Source organism: Microchirus variegatus (assembly GCF_963457635.1).
Source record: "Microchirus variegatus genome assembly, chromosome: 4".
Taxonomy (NCBI): Eukaryota; Metazoa; Chordata; class Actinopteri; order Pleuronectiformes; family Soleidae; genus Microchirus; species Microchirus variegatus.
Window position 1 is genome coordinate 389,463 of NC_139805.1, and position 26,233 is coordinate 415,695.

Sequence of the window (26,233 nt, forward strand, 5' to 3'; positions counted from 1 at the left end):
GACCAAGAGCATAACCCTTATTACAGTACATGTGCACACACACACAAACACACAGTTCCCTTTTCTATCTCAGCATGTGTTTGCTTAAGTTCTCGGCCTTGTTTGTTCTCTCAGATGTGAGCAGGCTTTCTGCTCAAACTGCCCTGGTCACATGTCCAATCACTGTGTTGCTTTGCCACCCTAACACCCCCCTCCTCCCCACCCTGTGCTCACAGGTGCCAGTGATGATGGTGGAATCAGCCTCTGAGACAATTCGAACGACGCCGTCCAACCAGAATGGAGTCAGCAGCCAATCAGACGGAGGGGGAGGTAGAGAGGGCGGGTCGAATGGAGACACGAATGGAGAGATCAGTCCAGTCGACTTACTGCACCTGCAGCAACAGCAGGTGTGTGTGTGGACAAGTAGATAGAGGTTATGGTTGACATTTTTATGTCAACACAAGTATTGTGACCTATGTTATGTGTGTGCTTGGGTGTGATCTGGAGCTCATGTCATGCATGTACTTTATTTACATCATATTGCACATGCAGTACGCTTTTGAGACCTGTTTTGCGACATCTCCCATGTTGTGCAATTCATGTACATACAGTATGTACTTTACATTGTGTACAAGTGCAACGCCAGGCTGTTATGTAAGATACAGATGTGACAACGTGTCGTCAGCCAGACTGTGGTAGGTGTCAGCTGTACAACGTGCAAACGGTGAAATGTTCTGACAGGTTGTCTCGTCTGAGGTTTAATTATCCACCGTTCATAATGTGCCAACTAATTCCACTGGGACAAAGTTCACCACAATAATTCATAAACGTGGTTCCCACTGATATATTGTTACACGTTACTGGCTTCGAAAAAAAAAAAACTGACTAGAAGACGTACCTGCAGAGTAGATCAGCCCAGGTGAGAAAAAGATTTCTTCCCTTTTGTGGTGATTGTGTGTGTGTGTGTGTGTGTGTGTGTGCGTGTGTGTGTGTGTGTGTCTCTCCCAGCTGTGGGAGAGAGTATTTAACAACTACATCAAATGTTTTTTGTGTCAGCATGTAGTGTCTCCAGTAATCATATTTATCATGCATCCTGTTAGTTATCTCCCTTCCACACACACACACATACACACACACACACACACACACACACACACACACATGCGCATAATGGCCACTGTGTCAAATGGAATTTCCAAACTTCCCGGAACGTCTTGGATGAAATTCTACATTTTTATTTCTCATTCCCCCCAAAAAATCCACACAGCTCTTCTCTGATTGCTCCCTAAAGGACTCAGGCCTCTACATACGGACACACACACACACATAAGGGAAAGTTTTTTTTTTTTTCTCTACATTAGTCATACGTCTATAACTGCAAAAGAATGTCTGTAGAGTGTTGTCATCTAATGGTGGAAAAAATGTTTTTTTTCAGTCATGTGGTATTTGCTGAAAATGATATAAAGAGAGAAGGAATTCTCTTACGTTGCTGCTCTATAAACATTCAGGAAATATTTACATGTCAGTTCCTCTCGTGTGTGTGTGTGTGTTAGTGATGTCTACCCATCACAGAGGGTCAGTGTGAGTTCTGCGCTCGCCGACACCAGCTGAGTTTCGAGTTGAGGAAACCCAGAGAGTTTCCTCCCTGCTGCTAAAATGATTCCCCCTAATTATAATGATGGAGCTTTAGGTGAATGAAGAACACTTGAGGCCCTTTACTCCTGTCCTGCTCGCCCTCCTCCTTCTCCTGACTGCATCCTCACCCTGCTTTCTCAGCAACCTTCAGCCGAGGACACACACACACACACACACGGCGGTGCACAAATGCACACATATAAACACTAAACCTGTAGCTCATACAAAGCAGCTCTTTATTCCCTCGGACGTGTGTCTCTGCTCTCTATGTTTTTGCACCTGTGTGTGTGTGTGCGCTGGTATTTCCTCTCTTGAGCGGGCGACCAACCACAAACATACCTCCCTCTCTCCATCATTTTCTCTTCCCCTCTCTCGCTGTACTTGGTGTTCCTTCTATCCACTGTGGACCGAGAAAGACAAGCACAACCTTTCCTCCAGATCCCAGCCCTTACCTCACAAAAACATCCACACATTTAGCAGAAAATACACCCTCATTTATCCTAGTAATTCCCTATTTATAGCTTCCTGTTCAACTCAATTTGCACAGATTGAAAATATTTGACATGTCATGAGGCAGAGGTGTGTCTTTCCTGCACTTAATTTGTCTGTAATTCTATCATAATTATGTCGGGTTACATGTTTCTTTTTTTTCCATGTGGTGCTTTTTTTCAGAATTGGTGCAAATAAAGGTCAGTTATGGATGTAGATTTGTCTGCACTGCTGATGTGTAGTCAAATCTATATAATGTGTGATGACAAGTGCAGAGAGACAGATACACAACTGGAGACATAATTATACACTTTAAACCAGTGAATCTTCCTTTTTTTTATGACTTTTCCACAATCACAGTATTCCACTGTGACCGAATGAATATTTTCTCTTTTCTTTACATTCCCTTGTTGAAAGTAGAGGACTATTTTTTTTCTGCTTTGTGTCCCTGTCATCTCAGCTCAATATACCTGCACTTGATTGCCCTCACACACCCCTCTATCCCCCCCCCCCCCCCTCTCTCTCACCCTTCCTCACCCCTTGGATGAGAAAGTGTTCTGTGCCAGTGAACACTGCTGAGTGGCTGCTCTGATAATAGCTGATGTGTATATATATATATATATTTCTCTCATTCATCGCTTTTGTCTTGCTTTTTATCAGCATTTATCTTGCCTTGTAATAAAAATTGAATTTAGTAGAACTAATTTACTGCAGGCAGTGTCATGGCATACTCCTGTAAATGAACACTAAAAACATTTTAAATTATATATTTTCGCATTTATTTCATGAACAGAAACTCCCTCTGCAATTTATCTGAGCTTAATTTAGATTCCAATTAGCCATTTCACCATATAGCTAATGGCTACTTTTCCCCGGAAACAAACTAATACTAAACAAAATAGTTTAGAAAGGAAACACTGGTCTTTCACACTGACTGCATCTTGTTTCCTTCAGATTGTGCGTGTCTGAAGGTTCTTATACTCCGTGTTGGATCAAACTTAGTTTAATTGAGTTTTGTGTGGTAGTGTGGTGGGTATAGAGGCTGTGCTTTAACCCACCACTCATAAAATCAATATTGTCTGATACAGACAGTGCTTACACTGACACTTGTTACCTGACAACATTGTAAAAGAGCCTGTTTCTCTCTTCAACCTGAAAGTCTGGAGTAAACCTCCTCCTCCTCCTCCTCCTCCTCCTCCTTCTTTGCTTGTTCCTTTCTCTTCCACGCTTGAGTCCCTCACCTGGAGGTGTAGTGCAGACCAGTGTTGGTGCTTAAACACCATGCCAGTGTGCGCTGGAGCAGAAAAGACACACCGACACACACACACACACACACACACACACAGCTCCTGACACCACGCTGTTGTCAGAACACAAAGCCGTCTTTTCCTTTGGGAACCTGCAGAGAAATCACAGCCATCTCCAGCCGTCTAACCCTCCACTGGCCTTCCTTCCTTCCTTCCTTCCTTCCTTCCTTCCTTCCTTCCTTCCTTCCTCCATCGGCCTCTGTTCGTGTTCTGTCTCTCTCTTCTTTCACTATTTTTCTGTCTCCATCCTTCTCTCTCTCTTGTGGTTTTGTCATAGATAGATAGATACTTGCATACTTACATATGTACATACTGTATACGTACATGGTTTTGGTAAACATAATATAATATATAAGACTTTTCCAGTCTTGATGACCACTCAAAGCTGCTGTACACTACAGTTTCCATTCATCCATTCACTCACACTTTCATACGTTTTCTATCACTCATCTTTCATACCCACACACACGGCTTGTAGACTAGCGTAGCCAGGAATCGAACCCACGACCTTCGAATTGAATGATGACTCCCTCTCCCACTGAGCCCCTGTCGCTCCATATACAAGCAAATCATCACACGTGGTCATCACACGGAAGTGAGTGAGCGGAGAGGATGGATTTGTGAGACGGACCATATAGCCAGCGGGAATGTAGGTAAAAGGAGGGGTAAAGAGGGCGTGGAGGGCTGGAGAGGAGGAATAAGGGGGTGAGGGCGGTGTGTAATGCTGAGACGTGTCAGAAAAGGGCGCCTGGGCCTCACTGTGGAATGTGGCCTGTCTGCCTCCCCAGAAAGAACAGAGCAGGAGAGAGGGAAGAGAGAGGGAGAAGAAAGAGAAGAGAGGGGGAAGAGAGAGGGAGAAGAAAGAGAAGAGAGAGGGAAGAGAGAGGGAAGAGAGAGGGAAGAGAGAGGGAAGAGAGAGGGAAGAGAGAGGGAAGAGGGGGCGAAGACCAGTTCAGCCCCATCATCGAAGGGAGAGAGACGGAAAGGAGGGAAAACAAAGAGTGGAGTTAAAGGGGGGAGAGGAGGGAGAGGTGGAAAAGTGAGAGTGCAACAGAAAGTGTGTGGCACTTTGTTGAGGTGCCGGGCACGGCTATAGACATGAAATGATGCATAGCAGAGGAGAAATGTAAGCAGGATAAATCCTAACAAACCTCAAAGTGTGTGTGTGTGTGTGTGTGTGTGTGTGTGTGTGGCTGGGTGGAGGCCGCTCTGACGAGAACCAGGTGTCTTCAGTTCTTGCTTTTTCCTGAACGTCTCTCATCCCCCTGTTTTTTTTTTGGGTTTTTTTGCAGACGTGAGTCCACACTTAAAACAAGTCACTCCCCCTCTCTCTCTCTCTCTCTCTCTCTCTCTCTCTCTCTCTCTCTCTCTCTCTCTCTCTGTTCTCACCCATTTCTGTCTCCTCCTTCTCTCTTGCCATCAATTAATTGCTTCTGGTGTTTCAGCAGTGAGAGGACGAGTAGTGGCTGGTGATGAAGGGGAAAGAAGAGGGAGAATGAAAAGAGAAAGCGATGGTGACAAAAAACGTGCCGTTTCCTCTCACGAGTGCCACTTGTCACTCGTCAACCGCTGAGGATTTTCTTTTCCTCTCTCGCTGCGTTTCTCTTTCTCTTTCTCTTGCACTTAACTCAGTCTTACACACAAATAGAAAGTGAGAGGCAGATTGTAGCGGTGGTCTCTCTTCCCTGAGGGTTTAAAGGGAACATTGGTTGAGTTGAAGTCAGACTCACAGATTGGTTTGGAGCTTCGATCCACACTCCCATTTGTCACGTTCTATTTTTTCCTCGGAGCTTCCCTTTTTCCACTCTCTCATGTGCTCACACACAGCCTGACAATCTGTGTTTCTCTGCCTCACACACATGCACTGAGCTGATGTGAGTTAATGAAGGGTGTAATTAAGGAGTCACATTGATGACTGGAGATCCGGGAGGGGGGGGGGGGGCTGATACAGATCTCAGAAATACACAAACACTGATGATAGATAGCTGTTTGGTGTGTTTGCACATGTGCAAGAGTGTGTGTGTTTGGGTTTAATGCCAGGAGTGGTTTGAGGACAGATGTATGAGAAGGATGTGTGTGTGTGTGTTAGGAGATGTTGAGAGATGCTGGATGATTCAGATAATGTATGGGTTCCTGTTAGATTGGCTAAACTGAGTGATTACTATACTGACCGTATAGATGGAAGTGGAGAGAGGTTCTTTTGAGACGTATGTGTTTCTGTAGCTACGGCAGCCATAGGCCTTTGCTAAATTATGGGAGGTGAATGTTGGTCAAATGGGCAGTTATGTCCTGTTTGACCTCTATCTTTCCACCAGAGTTCACTCTGAGGTCAGGAGAGCAGAGGAGATAAAGTAAAAGGGGTGAGAGGAGGAGGTGGAAATAAAGGGGTTTGCTCCAGCAGTGGGATTTAATTTAATTACATCACACTTGTGTTTCACGTATCTGCATGACAGGTCGTGTCCCATGTGTGTCTGAGTCTCATTTTCCTGTCTGTGTGTCTGTCTGTGTGCCCGTCTACATGTGTATGTGCATGTGTCCGTCTGTCATGTATATACGGCCAAGTAAATCAGTGCCCGGCCTCTCTCCGAGTGCTGTCACCTCCTAAAAGCTTTCCCTAGGTCTGGGCCTGGCCTTCCTCTTTATGTCTGAGGTCAGTGTAGTTCACAGGTCACCAGAGGTCACGCTGAGACAGAGGAGGGGTAAGTTGGGTTGCCTAGCATCATAGAACACCCACTGCTGTCACCGCGGTGCTACAAAGAGTCCTATAGAACACCAACTTCCTCTAAGAGTCTTAAAGCACCAGCAGCTCTCTTTCTTCTTTGATTTTTTTTTTTTTTTTAAATGTCTTTCTCCACACATTTCATATTCACACTGTTACTTTATGTTACAGTTATCAACCCACGTACAGTGTTACCAACACACCTGCACATACAAATCTCATGATCATTAATTTATCTGACCTGACTCCCCTTCCTCATATTTGTCATGCAGTGATGTTTTTCACACACCGAGACCTAATTCTGAGATGCTGAGATGTTGTATTTATGACTGACCATAAAAACTTTTTTACAGCTTTTTTCCAGGCCAGGCCATTGAGTGTTGGATAATCCACAGAGTTAGACTTGGAGTGGAGATTTTTGTTCTCACTATTGATGTCCTTTCAAATCCGTTCCTTTTGTGTTTCTCCACTCAGTGACCTCTGTGCACACGTTCATCTCTTTAAACACATGTTCTCAGTGCACAGTGATGTACTGACACGTTTTAGAAATCAAGGTAATGGAGTCATAATGATTTTCTCAGTGAATTGATTAAAAATGCAAAAATCTACCTGCCAGTGAGGTTTCGGAGACTAAGTTGTTCCACAGTTCAACATTCTGAAGGCCACAAGTTTAGATAAAGAGGAGACAGTGGGTATGGTCAGACAGCCCATATCAGCCCGCATGGACACAGGACATCCAAGAGACACAAGAATAGAAATTGTGTGTGTGTGTGTGCGTGTGTGTGTGTGTGTGTGTGTGCGTGTGTGCGTGTGTGCGTGTGTGTGTGTGTGTGTGTCCTGCTTCTGTTGTGGAGACTGTGGTATGTACACACATCCCAAGGTACCTGAAAGGGTAGGCTGTGTTTGGTTGCCATGGGAGTGTTTGGAAGCACTTGTACAGTGAAGGCCTGGCTGTGCTGTCAGGTAGATAACGCACAAGCAAGTACACACACACACACACACACACACACACACACACACACACACACACAGGTTTGCACAGATATTCTTCTTCGGACACTGCATTGATGTTTATTCCTTTGGGCACAGTCTAAAGAAAGCATTATGTCTAACTTTAACAATTACTAGCTAATGCCTAATCCAAACCTTAACATAACCACAATTTCAATCTTAACCCTCAACTGAACCAGTTTAATCAGGCCTTCAAACGGCACTTTAAAGTCCCAGACAAGCCCAGACAAAATGTCCCCACAAAAACAGCTTTTTATGTTTTTTGGAACTTACAAAGACAAAAATACAAGTACACACAAACACACACACACACACACAAGTCAGGATGGACACTCTTCAGAAAGGACTTTGTGAGGCCGTTAACTGTTGACTCTCACTCTTCAGTAGGTATTGCCATGGTGACGGAGGCCTTATAGGAGGTCATAGGTCAGCGAGCAAAGCTGCATGACCTCATTACTATTGCTGGTCAGTGACACTGGGATGTGACTGTGTGTGTGTGTGTGTGTGTGTGTGTGTGTGTGTGTGTGTGTGTCACACCGTCTATTGCGTTCTCTCTCAAAAATGCATAACTGCATTTAACTGACAGCTGCTCAGATTCACAGTTTCATAGTTCATTAGTGGTGAAGCACTCAAATGAGAGAGGGCATCACACTAAAGTCCTGGTGAATTCACTCTCTCTCTTCTATAAGTTCAGACTGAGACTCAGATAGAGAGACACTGCAACGGGACGGCAGAAGGTAAAGAGTAAAGACAAAATGTGCAAAGCTTACAAGGCTCTGCCGGCCAAGTAGTTACCCTGGAAACAGTCAAGAGATGTGGATGCACACAATGAAAGCGCGCACACACACACACACCCACACACACACACCCACACACACACACACACACACACACACACACACACACACACACACACACACACACACACACACACACACACACACACACACACACACACACACACACACACACACACACACAACTCATTGCATACACAATAGCTGCAGTGGCCTAAAGTGTTGCTAATTAGCTAGTCTGCACTGGTTCTTTGTGAAAGCCATTTTAAAGAAGAGATTAGAGTCAACAGGGAGGAGGAAAGGAATGTAGCTCTTCTCTTTTTCTCTCTCTCTCCTTCTTTCATTTACTTTCTTCTTGTTCTCAGGGACTTTGCTTGACAGCATTTTTTTTCCAACCTGACTGACAGAGTGCATGTGTTGTCTCTTTAGAGAAGGTTTTCCCCTTTACTCAGTCTGTACACAATGACTATGACATTTTGCACAATTCAACTTACTGTTTGAAATAAAGTCAGAAATGAAATAATGAGGTCAATTATAAAAAAATAAGTAAGTAAAAAAATGTACTTGCTTTGATCCAAATAGCATAACGTATCTAGGGTGATTACTCACTTAATCGATTATTGATTACTACATTTATCGTCAAATATTTTATTTTTTTTAAAAGATTGTTCAGCTTCAATTTGAATATTTTCAGGTTTCTTTGCTCCATATAACATAGAAATCGTTAAATCTGAATAATTTTGGTTTGTGGACACAACAAGACATTTAAATGATCAAACTTTTTCAACAATTACATTTTATGGACCAAACAATTACTCAATTAATCAAGAAAATAACCAACAGATTAATCGATTATGTTGCAACACTAAACATAGAATAAGAAGTTTATTCTTTGTTATATCCAAGCTGAAATTTAAGACGCACAAAAAAGTGAAGTTTTGAAGTGATTGACAGAATTACATATAGTAAGTCAAAGTTTCCACATTCACTAGTTGAGTTAATATGTATAACATAGCATGGTTTATCACTATGGTTGAAAAAATTAAAATGATAATTTTTGCTAAATCACTTTTCAGTGAGACAAAAGTCTCAATGATTGAAAAGTTATTCAGATCAACAAGAATGTGGAACAATGAAAGTCAATTTTCTTTTAAAGTGAGAAATGTGCCAGTTCACATCTGGATGGATCGACTCTAACCCTAAATCATATAATCCAAAACACTTAACTGTCCTACCTCATACAAGATGAGGCCTAAATATTACAAGGTGCGCTGTGTGTGTGTGTGCGTGCGTGTGTGTGTGTGTGTTTTCCATTGTGGGCTCGGTCTGTCTGGAGTGAGACCTTCCTCTCTTGCCAAACGAGCTGTGTTGAAAACCACAGGGAAAATGCATATGTGTACATAATGTATGACGTGTGTGTGTGTGTGTGTGTGTGTGTGTGTGCGTGCGTGCGTGCGTGCGTGGAAACTGCTGTAGAGCTATTTGCCATCAATTAGACGCCTGGACTGAGATGAGGTCTACAGTAGAGATGGAGCTAACTTTATTATCAGGGAGGGAATTTCTTTATTGTCCATCACTTGATGCTTTTTTTTTTTCTTCATTTATCAGAGAAAAGCTGACATCTTCTTCTGGAAGATTTTTCCGTGTGTGTGTGTGTGTGTTTCGGTTCACAATGTGTGCACGTACAGCGATGAATTATGTCATGATATAGAGCAGTCCTGGGTATTCAGTCAGCCCGGTTTTATGGCCGCACATATACCCCTGTGCATCAATAGAAACATTAGATGAGTGTAGGGACGTAGTTGAAGGGGAGAGGTTTTCTCGTTTCACAAAACAGTTTTGAACTGAAGAGAACCATCTGGAAAACGGCAGAGTCCCCGGAGTTTAGAACAGGTCCCTTTTGTGAAAAATAGGATGTGAAAAAAATATCTAAAATCAGCCAGGGTTTTCAAACATTACGGCATATTTTGAAGTTCTTTTGGAGTTTGTGAGTTTTTATTGCATTGGCTCTTGAACGCGGTCTTTCCTCTCTTTAATGGTCAGTCTGGGCCCAAAGTAGCTTGCTTCAGCCGTTTTAAAAACCTCAGCTCTCGAACGGTGCCTTTATATTGCGGAAACATTACATTAAATAGTTGAAGAGGATTACGGCTGGCTGGTATTTCTGAAGGTGTCCCATATAGTTGCAGCACGGCGGCGGCGGCGGCGTCCTGAAAGGCTGGAGGTATCCAACGCCGCTCAAACGCTGTTAACTAGGCGGTCAACTTGTTTGAAGTCCACGCTAATATGAGCAAAAACAAATGGCTGGAAAGCTGGTCAAGAGGGACTGGAAAGACCTGATTAATACCAGAAAAAAAAGGCGTACGTGAGGAAGAGTTGAAAGAAAGGGGCGAAACCTTGGCACAGTAACTCACCATGAAATTGAACAGCTTTAGCAGGCTTTGCATTAGACGGCCTCCTAACCCTATATATGTTTACCCCCTGATCTGTCTGTTTCCTTACCCCATTGATCTGTCGCACAAGTCCATCTAATTAATATAACTGTTGTCACAGACAAATTAAAACATTAATTATATTTAAATATTTTTTTCGCAGGAGCTTTTTGAAAAATAATCTTTTTTTTTTTTTTTTCTCAGGTTCATGTTATTTTAAAGGTTTTTAAGGTTATTTTTAAAGCAAATATGACATATATAAATAGTTGAAAATAAAGAAAGAAACTGCACAGCAGAACTCCATCCATTCTCCTTAGTTCCAGTTGGATTTGGAAGAAAATGTGAGCATGACTTGAAATCAGCTGCTTCAGTGTTCACACTTGGCCGTTTTGTGTGGGGTGAAAAACTACAATTTTTTTACTGTAATACACCAAAATATTGATATTATTTCTGAAGTTACACGCCACAAATCTTTTTTCTTCTTGCCGGTCCATTAAATATTTCCTTGCTAATTGACAAATTGTTTTACCTTAACATTCCCACAGCTGCTGTCACGGTAGAGACTATTTGTTTGACAGTCCAGGAAAGTGAGGTCCGACTCATGAGGCCAACAGCTGCATTCACAAGACTTGATTTCTATCGCTGGGCCTGAACAATCTGTTTCAGGCCTTTGCTCTGTCTGTCTGTCTCATATCTGCTCTGAGAATTTACTGTGATGAATAAGGGTATGGGTGACAGATTTCAGAGGGGAGAGTTCAGGGCACAAGAAAGACGGACTCCTTGGAACGATGCCAGCCAAATATTTGCGAGTTATCCATTACTGTATATGGAGAAGTGGAGTGACGGCAAGAGACAGATCGGGTGATGCAGACGGGGAGAAAGAAAGAAGGAGTGATCTGGGAAAGCACTCTGGTTTTTGTGGTGACTGACAGTGATGCATTTGATATGTGAGACTCCACCGCAGGTGTAACCAAGCCTTCACTCACAATTGCCCAAAGTCACCTCTTCAGTAAAGTAACTGCACAGTGTTGGCAGTTGTAAATACTTGGCCAGCGTCTGCAGGCAGGTGAGCTGCTACTGTACTCCCTATCATCATCCTTTTTAACAAATTTACATCCTTTGTAGATCGTGTTACATTTGTTCATCTTCAAATCTGATTCCCCTTGAGTACCCAGAGTAAGGGAGGGAATCAAAGACGAGAGACTTAGAGCCAGAAAAAAAACGAACAGAGTGTAGACCGAGCCAGAAGAAGTAAATCATCGTAGAGCGGGGGGTTTATTGGAGTTTTCTGCTGTTTTTTTGGTGCCAAAGTGAGGAGATGCATGCTGTGCACATGAATACAAGGGATCACCGAGGTGACCCTTGAGGACGGCAGCATCGGCGCAGCTTTAGCTCGGCTTTCGACTTCAATGACAGCCCTCCAGAAAAGAGATAGGGAAGTAAGAGTGGGGGGAGAGAGAAAAAAGAAGATCCACTGCTCCTCTCTGAAAACTGCTCTCTTTCACTGATCCAAAATCAGACAGCGTGCAGGACTGTGGAGAAGCAGCAGGGTGTGACAAGCTCATTTCTACATCTTCACCTTGTCTCTCCATCTCCCCTGCTCTCTTGGGGGGGGGGGGGGAGGGGGGCTCTTCAGGCTGCTGAGCTAAGAGAGGCAGACAGGATTCCTGTTTGGCACAGTTCAGGTCTACACCATCTGAATCAGTTGCTTAGTCTGGCCCAGTTTAGCTCTGTCGTGGACGCCTCTCGCTCACCCTTACATGTACTTCCCTTTCTTTGTACTCTTCTCGGTCTTGGTCTTAGAGCAAAGAAACCTGATACCACCTGCCTCCCCCTAACCCTTCCTAACTCCCATCCCTCCTCCTCCTTTTACCCCAAGGACAGCCCACTGTCTGCCCAGGGGCTGTTTATCTATGGGGGGGAGGTGAGGGGGAGAGGGGAGGTGAGGGGGACGGGTTTGTTTCGTTTCGGCCATCAACAATGGACCTCAGTCAGTGTTGACGGATTACTCCAACATATGGTACCCACCTGTCTCTCTCTCGCTCTCTCTCTTACTTTCTGTCTCCCCATCCTCCCCCTCACCCTCCTTCTTCTTAGATTTCTTTGCTTATTCCTGCGTTCTCCCTCGCTGTCTCACCCAAACACACTGGGCAGATTAGAGGCCAGATTTATCACACACGCACGCACACACACACACACACACACACACACACACACACATCAAGAGATAATAGTATATGAAACTCTGATAAATTCCCAACCCTCCCTCTTTTTTAAAGAAACATAGTTGTCAGCCATTTTTTTGAGTCCTCAGACTACCATTTATTCTCATGTGTGTGAGTGTGTGTGTGCGTGTGCTCGTGCATGTGCGACCTTGCTGAATTAAAAAATGCACTGTTATTAAAGGCTGTGTCAGAGGCGATGATTTACAGAGGGAAGCGATGACAAGTCAGAAGAGCTCACACTGAACTGACACACACACACACACACACACACTGTGCTCTCAGGCCTCCAAGCTGAGCGGTGACCTCCTCACCCCTCCTTCCCCTTCCTCCTCCTCCATCCCTCCCTCTCTCACTCTAATAAAACCTGTCTGACACCACTGATGTGTGTGCATGTGCATGTGTGTGTGTGTGTGTGTGTGTGTGTGTGCGTGCACTCTGCGGCAGCACAAAGGCTCTGTTGTTGGGCCTCCCTCTTAGGCCTCCCTCATATTTTCTTTAAAGGTGCAGTGCACCCCCAAGAATGCCACAGGGGGAGCAGGGAGTTGAGGTTAGGGGAGTCTAGGTAGAGCTGGTGTGTGTGTGTGTGTGTGTGTGTGTGTGTGTGTGTGTGTGTGTGTGTGTGTGTGTGTGTGTGTGTGTGTGTGTGTGTGTGTGTGTGTGTGTGTGTGTGTGTGTGTGTGTGTGTGTGTGTGTGTGTGTGTGGGGCGCACAATACTACAGCTCACCTATAGAGGAAAAAAAGGAAGGAGTGAATGTGAAGAGGAGGCAAGAAAGAGGGGTCAAAATTAGGAGTGTTTTCTTGACAAAGTAGATGAGATGAGTGGTTGGTGATGGTCTCTCTCTCTATGTCTCTCTATATGCATTTGTGCGTGTGCATGTGTGTGCATTTCTGCACCAAACCGTTAATGAATAACCATAAAATAAAACCTCTGTGTTTAGAGCAGTGAGGTAACATCATGGGTTTACCTCTAGACAAGTTAATAGGAGTTTAACAATTTAACTACAACAGGTTTACAAGCACTCCAATGTAATGGAGATTCATAGGTTTCCTTGGTTGTTACCATTATTTTTCCTATACACTTGTGTAAATGTGTATCATTGCTCTTATATAGTGAAAAGAGTCATGTGCACCGTGGCTAAAAAATGCCCCATTGTCCACGTGCAGAGGTTTCTCGCAAACAATTATGCATATGAGCAAGAGTTGGCACACACACACACAGACAGACACACATACATATATATATATGTGTGTATATATATATACACACATATATATGTATATGTCAGTATTGGAGCTCTGAATTGCTGAATCTTTGTGGACACCTGCCAACCAGTGCTAAACACTTGTTTCCTGTGGTTGATTTTACAGCAGCTAAATGCTGCTTTTTGCTTGTTACAGTAGTTGTGTGTTGTGCATTTGAATTAACTATGGTATCTAAAATCCACAGATCAGGTTGGTTAGTTGTTCTTGTCACTCTCTCTCTGTCGCTCTCCCTCACACACACACACATACACACATATCTATGAATACAGCCACAGGAGAGGAGACAGGCATCACCTCTGCTTGGCTTTAGCGTTTATGAAAGCCATAAATGGCTCTTTAATATAGTGGTAATCAGGGTGGTAATTTGGGTGGAATTGTCCCTTATTGTTGCCAGACTTGCCTCCCCAACCCCTGCCAACACACACGTATATACACACACACACACTCTCGCTCATGGGCAGACAGGGTGTTCAAGCAGTAATTCACACCACATGCCAACAAACTGGGCGGTTGTGTTTTTTTGGTCTTTCTGTGTGTGTGTGTATGTATGTCTGTTCCTGCTTTAATGCTGAGGTCAAACCAGTAAATGGGAGGGGGTTCCTGAGATTTTTGTTAAAGTGTTAAAATACTAGTGTGTGTGTGTGTGTGTGTGTGAGTGCATGCGTGCGTGTGTGCATGCGTGTGTGTGTGTGTGTTTGTATAGGCACATCAACGGCCACGTCTGTGAGTGTGTGTGTGTGTTTTAATTGCGGTCTCAGCAAAAGTAGCAAGTGTGTTTGAAACAGATGGTTTTCATCACTCTGGCTGCACAGAGGACTCCTCTCTCTCTCTCTCTCTCTCTCTGTCTGTCTACATCTCTCTCTCTCTCTCTCTCTAATCTCTCCCCTCTCTCTTTTTCTAATTAAATATTACTTAATGTGCCCAAGCTTCTAATTTGACAAATCATTAAATATCTGACACTACACAGTAAGTGTGTGCTGTACTGTTTCACTGTGATACAGTCCACACAATCACTGGTGTCTCTTGCTGCATGGTTGAGTAAGAGCTTCCAATGGTAAAGAACCTCTCATTCTGGCCGTTAATTTGTGACATCCACACACACACGCACACACACACACACACACACACACACACACAGAGCGAGAGAGACTTTCATAAATCAATATTTACTAAGGAACCTTTCCCCTTTTGAGTCAGAGGAAGCAAATGTGCATCCTGCTGTCTCCCCTCTCAAACCTCTCTGTCATGAGGTTATGTTTGTGTGTGTGTGTGTGTGTGTGTGTGTGTGTGTGTGTGTGTGTGTGTGTGTGTGTGTGTGTGTGTGTGTGCGTGTGCGTGTGTGTGCGTGTGTGTGTGATGTGCACTTACAGTAAGTGTGAGGCGCCTCGGGTGTTATGACACGGATGTTTTCTTGTTTTGTTTTCGGAGGCTTTCAGTCATTCCAGCAGAAATACTCATTCCTTGTGGGGACGCTTTTTCCTGTGTTTCTACCAAGTGGAACAGTTCAGTTTGATACAGTATGGAACTGCTGAGAGTTGCTGTATGACTCTTTTTTTTTTACATACAGTGTGTGTCCTCCATTGTCGTCTGTGTCACATTCGATGTCGTCGTTCTTTGTCGTCATAAAGATACGACGTCATTCTATGCGACCGTTGGGCACAGCTCACACACCATCTATCAAGTAAAGTTACTGTTCTTAGTCCAAACCCGTTCCACACTGTACCAAACCATGATGAAAACATAGCAGTGTTTCGCTCTTTAACACTGAAACAAACAACAACAGTTAATTGCGTAATCAATGATGGAAAGAATCCTCACGGGGGAGAAAGGAGACATCAAGGGAAACAGTGGGAGAGACGACTGAGGCAACAGTGTCGAAAGGATGAATCTGCAACACTCAAGGGCAGCGTGAGCGAACCAAGACAAGAGCCAGTGAGCAATGGTGTCATAGGAGTGAATAGACTGCACTCGAGGGCAGAAATGGGAGAAGTGGGAAGAGGAGAGGGAAGAGGAGAGGGTTAGTGAGGTGGGTGGCAGTTAGTCACAGCTCTTTAGGGCACATCAGGGCAAATGCTTCCTTACATCACTCTGACACACGCAAAACACACTAAGCAACTGACACCCATGAAGTTATGCTGACACACTCCTGCCTCAGAGGATGTGGAAAACCCACGATGCCCTTTCCTCTAAAAAGAGGAGGAGGGAAGAGGTGTGGAAGAGAGAGAGTGAAACTGATGGGAGAGAGTGAAGGGAAAGGGGAGAGATGGTCAGAATGGTTTTGAATGACTGAGGACAAATACTGTCACGTAGGCACAAGCTCAAGTGCAGATACACATTCTTGAGCACTGTGTGTGTGTGTGTGTGTGTGTGTGTGTGTGTGTGTGTGTGTGTGTGTGTGTGTGTGTGTGTGTGTGTGTGTGTGTGTGTGTGTGTGTGTGTGTGTGTGTGCCAGGTGGAGGTTGAGGAAATCAGACCTGAGAGTTTGGCTAAAACAGAGAGTACACTGAGCGGCCTGTAGGAGAGAGAGTGTTTGTGTTTGGCTTTTATATAAATTGAAATGCTTTGAGTTTGTTCTTTGAGTGCTTGTGTCACTTTAACAAGTGTGTTGTTTATTAAATACTGCAAAAATATTCCACTATGACTGTATATGCATGACTAACACTTTATCATTTCTCTGTCATAGGCGATCCAGGCAGCCAGACAGTTCCTCCTGCAGCAGGCCTCTGGACTGAACTCCCCTGGCAACGAAGTCAAACAGAGCCCTGTACAGGTCAGAGTGCACACACACACACACACACACACACACACACACACACACACACACACACACACACACACACACACACACAGGTTTGCAAACCTATTCTTCTCAGGACTCTGCATTGACTTCCGTTCATTTGGACCGCCTAAACAAAGCATTATCCTGAAACTTAACCATAACCAGTTCATGCCTATCCCTAACCCTAACCCTAACTGAACCACCAATTCAAATTTTAGCCCGAAACGTAACCCGTTCCAAACCAGAAATGAGATCTTGCCTCATTAAGAACCAGGTTTTGGTCTCCACGAGGACTACTGGTGCTGACAAGGGTCAGTGTTTATGCCAGAAAAGCTCTTAAAGAAATACAAGTACACACACATTGAAAGAGAGACACACACACACATACACAAACCAAGTGTTGCTTTGTCAGAATCTGTATATTATTAAACCATTGGCTGCTGCAGCTTTGCCTTCACCAACCTGCCACGTCAACTCCACTGTGTGATATAGACGCATACTTTTCACTCACTCCCTCTCTCTCTCTCTCCCTCTGTCTGCATCTCTCTATTTCATTGAGCGCGTCATTGTTAGTGTCTATAAGTGTGTGTGTGTGTGTGTGTGTGTGTGTGTGTGTGTGTGTGTGTCTGTGTGTGTGTGTGTGTGTGTGCCAAAGAGGGCTTTGTAGTGATTGGGTAGCTGTTTTCAGAGTTGAATTCCACAGTAAGCAGAGAAAGAGAGCAGGGTTAGCAGGAGTGCATGATCCCCACTGAACGACACTCGAGGACACACACACACACACACACACACACACACACACACACACACACACACACACACACACGCTCGCATTATAACCGTGTATGCGGATAAATATTGCATGTGATATTATCTTTGGCAGTTCTTTACAATTATGTGATGTGCAGAGTACATGTGCGAGCGTGATTTGTGGCCGTGTGTCATATCAATAAAGTAGGGCCATGGGTATACTCCAGCTGTGAGCAGTCTGGCCATTGCACTGCTCTTCTCATTAACATGCCACATGATAAACAGCTGGACCATTGCAGTTTGGGGAATAGAGAGAAAAAGAGGGAAGACGGATGTGAGACCGAAGCAAAGAGAAGGTCAGATTTCATTTGCAGTGTGCGTAATACCAGTGGTAAAAAAATAGGAAACTTGTCACATGTAAAGGTAATAATGCTATTTATGACATCTGGATAAAAGGCAATTATTTGCGGTCAAATATTAATAATACCTGCAAATAATAAAACTCATGCTTCATGGAGTGACCGTTTGGAAGTGCAAAAAAGCCTCAGCATTAATCCCTGCTAATTACTGGTTAATTAATGTCAAAACTGAAATAAAATATAAAACAAAACAAAAAGGAGAGAGAGCATGTGGATTACACTTTAATCAAAACCTGAACTGGAATCAGAATAACTTTATTTACTTTGGATTTCACTGGCAGTAGAAATTACAGGCTGCATTTGAAGTTGTAAAAAAATACTTTTATATTGTAAATCAACAGAAAATGGTGCATAAATTGTTCAGTCTGACTTGTGTGTTACAGCTCTATTGTCCTGTAGGTCAGTGTGTGTCATCAGACCCTCCTCCTGACCGAGGTCACACACATATTGGACACTGCAATATGATTAAATGTTACAGATGATGAAGGCATTTCCCAATTTCTGACTCATTCTCTCAGAATAAGAAAACAGAATGAACATGTTTTGTAAATGTTTCAGTGTTTAGCAATGTAGGGAAAAAAATGTATGGAAGTCAAGTCTATGTGGAAGTTGACAGGAGATAAATGTGACAGCACTCTCACATGAATGAGGTCAAACGCAGGACAAACACACATTTAGCTGACCCAACTCTGACACCCATCTCTTAAGAACAAGAAGTATTACCTTCCACTGCTGTTTCGCTCTATCTCTAACACACACACACACACACACACACACAAAGCACCTCGCTGCCCTCTTTCCTCTACATCTCTGTCTTGTTTGTCTTGTTTGTTGGTGCCTCACTGGCCTCACTGGCCTCACTGGCCTCGCTGTTCTCTTCAGGGCATCTACGCTACGTCGCTGTTGTCTGAGCTGTCAGCTCACATGACCTCCACACACTCTCCGCTTTATACACACACACAAACACACAAACACAGATACACAGACGCAAAGTACTGGCCAGCTATTGAACAAACCTGGCTACTACTATACTCAGGCAGCACAATCACTTTCTTCAAGTACTTGACTCATTTCTAGCTTCATGGTCATTTTTAAATTGCTGAAATTACCCTCAGTTACTGTAATTGTAGCAATCATCTGTCGGCGAATGAAGCCAGACGTTTAATTTTGGTCGTTTCTGAAGGTGGCAGTGAGCAATTGTACAGTCACACAGCGGCTCACATCAGGCACAAAATGGCCGTCCGCAGGTCGGTTCCTGCTGGGCTGCTCTCACACATGCAAATGAACCTCAGCCAATAATGAGATCTTTAGGAGCTCGATAATTAGATTTTATCCCCTTCTCTCTGAGGGAGAACGTCAGACAGGGAGCGAGGGAAGACTTCCTTTTGTGTCTTGACTTCTCTGGAGAAGCCTCGGTCTATAGTGACACCCCCATCCTCCTATACTGGCCCCTCACCTCACCCTTCACCAGCCCCATCATATTTTGCTTCTTTATTTATAATAGAGGGGAAAAAAGGGAACTAAGATTAAATCTGCCTTTTGATTGGATGTTCAGAGATGGCTGGCTGTGTGAGATGGTATCAATCTACTGTGTGTGTGTGTGTGTGTGTGTGTGTGTGCCACACTGTTATATGCCGCCTTAAAGAGCCGGCTCTTAAAAATGCCGGCTACAAAATTGCAGCCGAAGAGTACAATATAAACAATGTCAAGTGAAGAATTAGATGATTCAAGATCTCGGAGACATTTTAATTCAAATTTTGGCACAAATGATAATGAAAAGCGTCTCATTCTACAAATACAATCAGTAGATTATTCTAGTAAACTTTAATCACATCATTGAATATAATATGATGTAATACAGATTAATATAAGTTAATATCCAGTTGGTTCCAAGCTTTTAACCCGGAAAGTCTTAATTGACTTTGCCCCTAAAGCTTTTTGTTGTTATTTGAATGTTCCCTTATACAAGATTACACAAGTATAATGTTACCCTCCACTGTATTTGGATAATATAACTCTTTAGGTGTTTTTTCTGGTAGGTAATGAACATCATCTGCCACAGTTACTCTAATTGGCTGAAGCATGAGTGCAGCTGAGAGAATTGGTGGGCACACAGTTGGCAGACACAGTGGCAAATGGTGGATTACCCAGCATGATATGTAACATGCCTCTATGACCTGGCACACGCTCTCTACAATGGGCACACTTGCCACGCACACTAGGAGGCGCCGGCAGACACGTATACGCCCACTTGGCAGACGCGCGCCTGGCACACTTAACACGCTGCCACTTGGCATCCACACATACAGATTAATGCACGTGCTTGGCTGTGGCCCACACGTATGTAATTGAATAGCGCGGTGTCCTGTTTTCATGTATTATTGAGGGGCTCGTTTAATTAGGAAAAAAATGAAAAGACTCATTAGAGATATGTTAATTAGCTTGGCTCGGTGCTCTCTGGAGAGGGTTGGCACCAGCACACTGGGATGTGGAGGACGACGGGCAGCCGCACAGGAAAGACAGGAGGAGGAAACCGAGGCACATCACTCTCTCCGTGCACAGAGTTTTTATTTCACAAACCTAATCTGACGCTTTCTACATGCTGCTCAGATGTTTGCTGCATTTCCCAGCTGCTTTATTTAAACCACTATAGATTTGTGAGGCACAACTATATGTTGCAAAGTTCAAAGTCTTTCAACTAATCAACAAATTTCTAAGTAGAGATGAGTGTTTTGCCCCCCAGAGTCTGCAGCACTGAAGAATTTTATTTCCTTTCAAAGCATTTTTTCCCAAAGCACTCCTTTTGTCCACTCAATGAAAGTGCTTAGTTGGCAGTTTCTCTTATTTGACGCGAAGGGAATTGGGGCCTGTGTGTACACGTGCGTGTAGTAGGGTGTGTGTGTGTGTGTGTGTGTGTGTGTGTGTGTGTGTGTTGGGGGGTAGTTTGGGGTCCTGACAGTTTGTGACGGGTGTACGGGAGGAGGTTGAGCAGCCAGTGGAATGGGTTTGGCTCTGGGCAGAGTGGTGGACAGACAGAGGCGAAGGATGGAGAGGAGAGGTTTGGGTCTGGTCACTCGAGTGTGAAACTCTTATTTTGTGATTTGAGACATGAGTGAAATCAGTAATGAAATATGGTCGATAACAGCCTTTCACACTTCCCAATGAAGCCCCCCCCCCCCCCCCGAGTTTGTGTTTGTCTGAGTGTGTGTGTGTGTGTGTGTGTGTGTGTGTGTGTGTTACTGGAAATGCGTTGTCATTTTTATTCTGGAGCATTGGGGCGTTAGATAGAGGGAGGCGGCGGATTGGGGGAAGATGAGAGATGGAGGAAAAGGGGAGGAGGAGGAGGAGGAGGAGGAGGAGGAGGAGGAGGAGGAGGAGGAGGAGGATTTTCCACTTGAACTTGCTGGTCCTTCACTGTCCTCACTGAAGTTTTTTTTTTTTTTTTTTTTCATTGGTCTGGCCCATATCAGGGGGAGAGTGTTTTGCGTTAGTGGAGACACCTTTAGACCTCAGTCCACAAACCATTCACAGTTATATATTATCATCTATCTATATCACATCTGCAATTTGCTAAATAAATATATGAATAGATTTTTTTGTCATAAAGCACATGTGTATTGTGCTTTGTGACTGATAGATTTTTGACACTAGTTTATAACAAGAGAATGATTGCTCAGCAAAAAAAGGTTTGAAGTTTGAGGTAGTATAAGCTGCTGTGCACATACTCAACCCCACCTGGCTTCGCTCATCAGTTTCCCCTGGAGTAATGTGGCCCCTGGCCCCGCTGAAGATTAGCTAGAGGAGGGTACTCACCACACACAATGGGACCCTTTTACTTGGAGGCCTGGTCGTGAGCTGCAAACAACGCTCTCAGCACAGTAGGCACTCCCTCCTCTTTCTCTTCTTCTTTTCAGCTTCATTCCTCTTGCTTCTCTCCCTTTAACCCTCTCTCCACCTCCTTGTCCTCCTGCTCTGCTCTCCTTTCTTGGCAGGATGAGCACAGAGGAGCTGTTTACCTGAGGACAGAGAGAGGGAGTCGTGATAGTGATGATAGCTGGTGAATAACAGAACCAACAAAAAGAGGGGAATTTGCTTCACACACTGAATTTCAGCACAGGGTCATGTTGGAGCCATGTGTGAGGAAAAAGAGATTCACTCTCTTTTATATCACTACTGGAAAGCTGCTTTTAAACTTTATCCATTATCAGAAACGTATCAATATTAATTATTTTCAATGAAAACATAAAAGCAGGATGTAATGGATCGTTCCAAAGACAGAGATCCATTTTAATGCAGCTACAAATGTATGTGTGTGTGTGAGAGGCGTCTCTTCACAGTGAGGTGTTAATGCTCAGTGACAAGGATAAACAGCACTGTGGTTTTCTCCTTCCAGGAGGGATGAGGAGAAGGAGGAGGAGGAAGAGGGGAGGAGGTCTGTGTGTCAGCCTCTCTCTCTTTCTCCTGCTTTTCTCCTTGTCATTTTTTCAATTATCCCTCTCTCTCCTGTGTGTGTCCCCATAGACCCTGAGGCAGAACCCGCGTCATTTAGACTGAGAGACTGTTTAGATTCTGATTATATCCTCTTTTCTTTCTCTTCACCCGCATCTCTCTCTCTCTCTCACACACACACACACACACAGAGGACGAGAGAAAGAGACACTCTCACATATTGGCCACACATTTTTGGGTCATGGTGAATAACTGAACCAGTTAATTTATCTACTTTTGAAGCTGAAGAGAGTGATGTCAGAAGGTTGTCCTCCCCCCAGAAAGTGGATAAAACATTCTTTAGAGCACTGTTGTGTATTTAGGATGGTGATCATTGGTGGTGGACACTGATGACATAGTAAAAAGGTGCTGTGTGTTTTGGGTGAATATTTTGAGTCCAAGACCGAGACCTCAATTAAAAATGCGGGTGAAGGTGTGAAATCCAAAGTTCACTCCTGCATCAGAGATGATGTAGTCATTTAAGCAGCCTGTGGTCTGTATAAACATGGTGCTGAGGACCACTGGGCCTATTTCCCTCGCTGGCTGCAGGGTTTAATATCAGATAGTCCTCCTTTCTCTGTTTCTGAGGATTCATCTGAAATGGAAAGCGGGGCTTTCCTCCTCGTTAGAATGAAAAGTCATCAAGGGAGGAGAGGAGGGAAGGATGGAGCCTCATTGAAATGCAAGTTACATCCCCCCCTTTCTCTCTCTCTCCTCTGGGGACTCGTGCCTTTCTCCTCCTTTTCCTTCCCATCTTCCGGGTGCTCCCTCGCTCCCTCTCTTCTTTTGTTAATCAGTTAAACTCCCTCTTCAAACATCCCCTCTAATTACTCCTCCACTCTCTGTAAACGACAGAGCCGCCTCGCTCCTCTCGTCTCCTTACTCCACTCCTCCCTCCTCCAGCTCTCTCTCTCTCCGTGGCAGGGGTTGACCTCTGTCAGCCACTGTGCCCTCAGCAAGAGTGTGTGTGTGTGTGTGTGTGTGTGTGTGTGTGTGTGTGTGTGTGTGTGTGTGCGCGTGTGCGCGTGTGTGCGTGTGTGTGTGTGTGTGTGTGTGTGTGTGTGTGTGAGAGTGGCACATGTGACTTATTCCTGCATGTAAATGACAACTTAGGATTTTTAAATGTTTCTTTATAATTATTGTCCTACTTTCACATTTATCAGTCACTTCCTTTTCATTCCTGTCCACAGTGACTGTGTTCCTTCATCCACACTTTCTCTTTCCACTGACCTGCTGTGTGACTCCTCACACACATCTCTTTATTTTTAAACCATTTCCTTCCTCCCTTCCTCTCCCGCTGTTTCCCTCCTCTCTGTCTTTCTGTTCTTTCAATGTGTGGATAGTATCATCCTATTCTCTTCTCTCTCTACTCACCCCCCCCCCCAACACCCAGCTTTACCTCTCTCCCACTAATCTACCATGCATCTCTCTCTCTGTGTCTTTTAAATTAACATGCAACATGAAAAAAAAAGAAAAAAAAAAAGTGGGACGACAGTGGGAAAAAAATTAAATGCATTTAATAAATGGCTGACTTCAAATCGCTCGACTTTTCAGACTCTCCCTATTCACAGTCCAATGAAAGGGGAGAAATCATTCACCGGGAGAGACAAAGCCGAATGAAAATATAATTCCGCATTGTGAGGTGCTTTTGTCCTGGCCCGTCAAATCGCTAATGGCGTAGCTTTTGTTTTGTGGCGGCGCTCTCAGGCTAGCGGTGTCGTATGGCGGTGGCAAAGCATGCCCCATAATCACCACGCTTTGTGATATTAGATTATAGGGGCAATTAATGGCGTCAAACCTTAACTACGTCGCATTCAGCCCTCCACACACATACAGACACGCACATACACCCGCACACGCAGTACAGTATATCAGCGCTTGCACACATGCACACGCATCAGGGCGCCTAGCGTAGCCCAGCGAAAGGTGCTATAACTCCAGTAATTACTACGCCTGTAACTTGAAAATGTCAATGGCAGTGTGTATAAAATAGAATGTATGAGTTGTCAGGGAGGAAGAATGGGATGCACAAGAGCAATTAATTACAGCTTTTCATTTGGCAGCTTAGACTGACAAGGTCCTGCGGTGGGGGCACGCTGGCATGACGCCAAGCAGCACCCATCACCACCACCCCCCACACACACACACACACACACACCCCCCCCACACACACACCAACCACCTCCACACACCCCCAGTCCCCTTTGCCTGTTCTTTTACCAGCTGCCTCAACACCACCACTCACCTCACTCTGTCTCTGTCTTATTCTTTCTCTCTCTTTTTTAGCTCAAACACACACACACACACACACCCACACAATCACATGCACTACTGCTCATTCACACACCCATTTTCTACTTCCCGTAACACCACCTCATACAGTGTTTCTGCAGTGTGTGTGTGTGTGTGTGTGTGTTCTCAGCAGTGTTACACGCAGACTGGGAGTGTGTTTAGTCAGGGAAGTCTGGATTGATAAAAGAGTCTAGGGTCACTGGCATTGAGAATAGGAGACGGAGGAAGGAGGCAGGAGACAGGAGTCTGCTGGTGAAGACGGTGTTAGTATTTTAGGCCAATCGTGTTTACAAAATCAAATCAGTTCTGTGCAGATTCAATTTATCAGTGACAGCTCTTGCTCACTACATGCTCCCATCGCCCTCCACACCTGGTTCCCTCAGGTGACTGCTTCTCTGAAGTGAGCCCCACATCATTGGCACTTATGCATGCCCACACACACACACACACACACACACACACACACACACACACACACACACACACACACCAGCCCACACAGATGTACACATACTCACAGTTTGACCGAGAGAGAGAGAGAAGAGTGTCTGAGGCGTTGAGTGAATATTAATAAGTGAGCAGTGTCAGAGGTGATAAATCATCCTCATCAGTCCTCAAACAGTCATCACTACGTAACAGACGGGATTATTTGTGTTGACAAAACAGTTTAGTTTATTGAATGTGTATAAAGAGATTATTGTCCCACAGCCTGTAAACACAGAAAAGATCAACTCTTTGACACAGTATCACTCCACATATATCTCTCCAACTACCTCACTCTCTCTCTCAAATACTCTCAATGTATGGATATTTTATCTAAATATCATTATATGGGACAATATAGCGTCTTAAAATGTTATCTTATCTATTTATAAAATGTAAGTCTTATTGTGGCATGGTATCTGTGAATGTGTGAAAAACACTATATATTATATAGATTAAGAAATACATGGAGTCGACAAAATTATTAAGAGAAGCGCAAATATCTCATAAGAAAAGTTTTCGTGAGCCCAGAGAAACAATCTGTGTGCAGCTTTATAACCAGATATATCTCATTATCTCCCATATAAAGCCTAAAAATATCAGTGTTTTTTTTTTTTGCATATATTGCGTCCAGCTTTATTCATGTGGCTATTTTGCATGTTTGTAATCAGATTAACATCTTCCCTTTATCTCTGTGTACAATGCTTGTGCATTAAGTGTGCTTACACAACACATCGACAAAAAGATTCACTGCACTTCTTGCACAGTTTCCTTTCTCTCTCTCTCTCTCTCTGTCTTTGGCTGACTGTAGCCGTATCTGATGAGATAGACATCTGATCAGATAGACACTTTGTTGTTCCTTTTTTCGTAGCCAGGCTTGACTGTGTGGAAAGAAAATCATAGGGAGCCTTAATCGTGTGTTTATGGAAGCAGATAAGATGTTATATTTCATTGGAGGATTGCATATATCTCCTTTTATCTCTGCTTCTTTCCCCACAATGATTGCCTTGTGTAGGGAATTGTCAACAATGTGCGTCTGTTTATCTTTGATTGAAGATGTCAGCTTTTCTTAGCAATGACTGACAGCACAGAATAAGAGACAACTCCCTTCTAACTTTACCTGATCGTACCAGCAGGCTGAACAGCTTCCCTTCGAATTGTTTGTTTTGA

The 26,233-nt window shown here is 44.0% G+C and overlaps 1 protein-coding gene across 1 annotated transcript in view; it reads left to right on the forward strand.

Moving 5' to 3' along the window:
• Positions 1 to 224: 224 nt before the first annotated feature.
• The window catches only part of foxp4 (forkhead box P4), a gene marked incomplete at both ends in the record, with an annotated part of 55,896 nt that continues 29,887 nt past the window's right edge, over positions 225 to 26,233 (forward strand). The window contains 2 exons of the mRNA XM_083888669.1: positions 225 to 386; positions 16,539 to 16,625. Coding sequence (XP_083744795.1) covers positions 225 to 386; positions 16,539 to 16,625 — 249 coding nt within the window. The remainder of the gene's footprint in view (positions 387 to 16,538; positions 16,626 to 26,233) is intronic.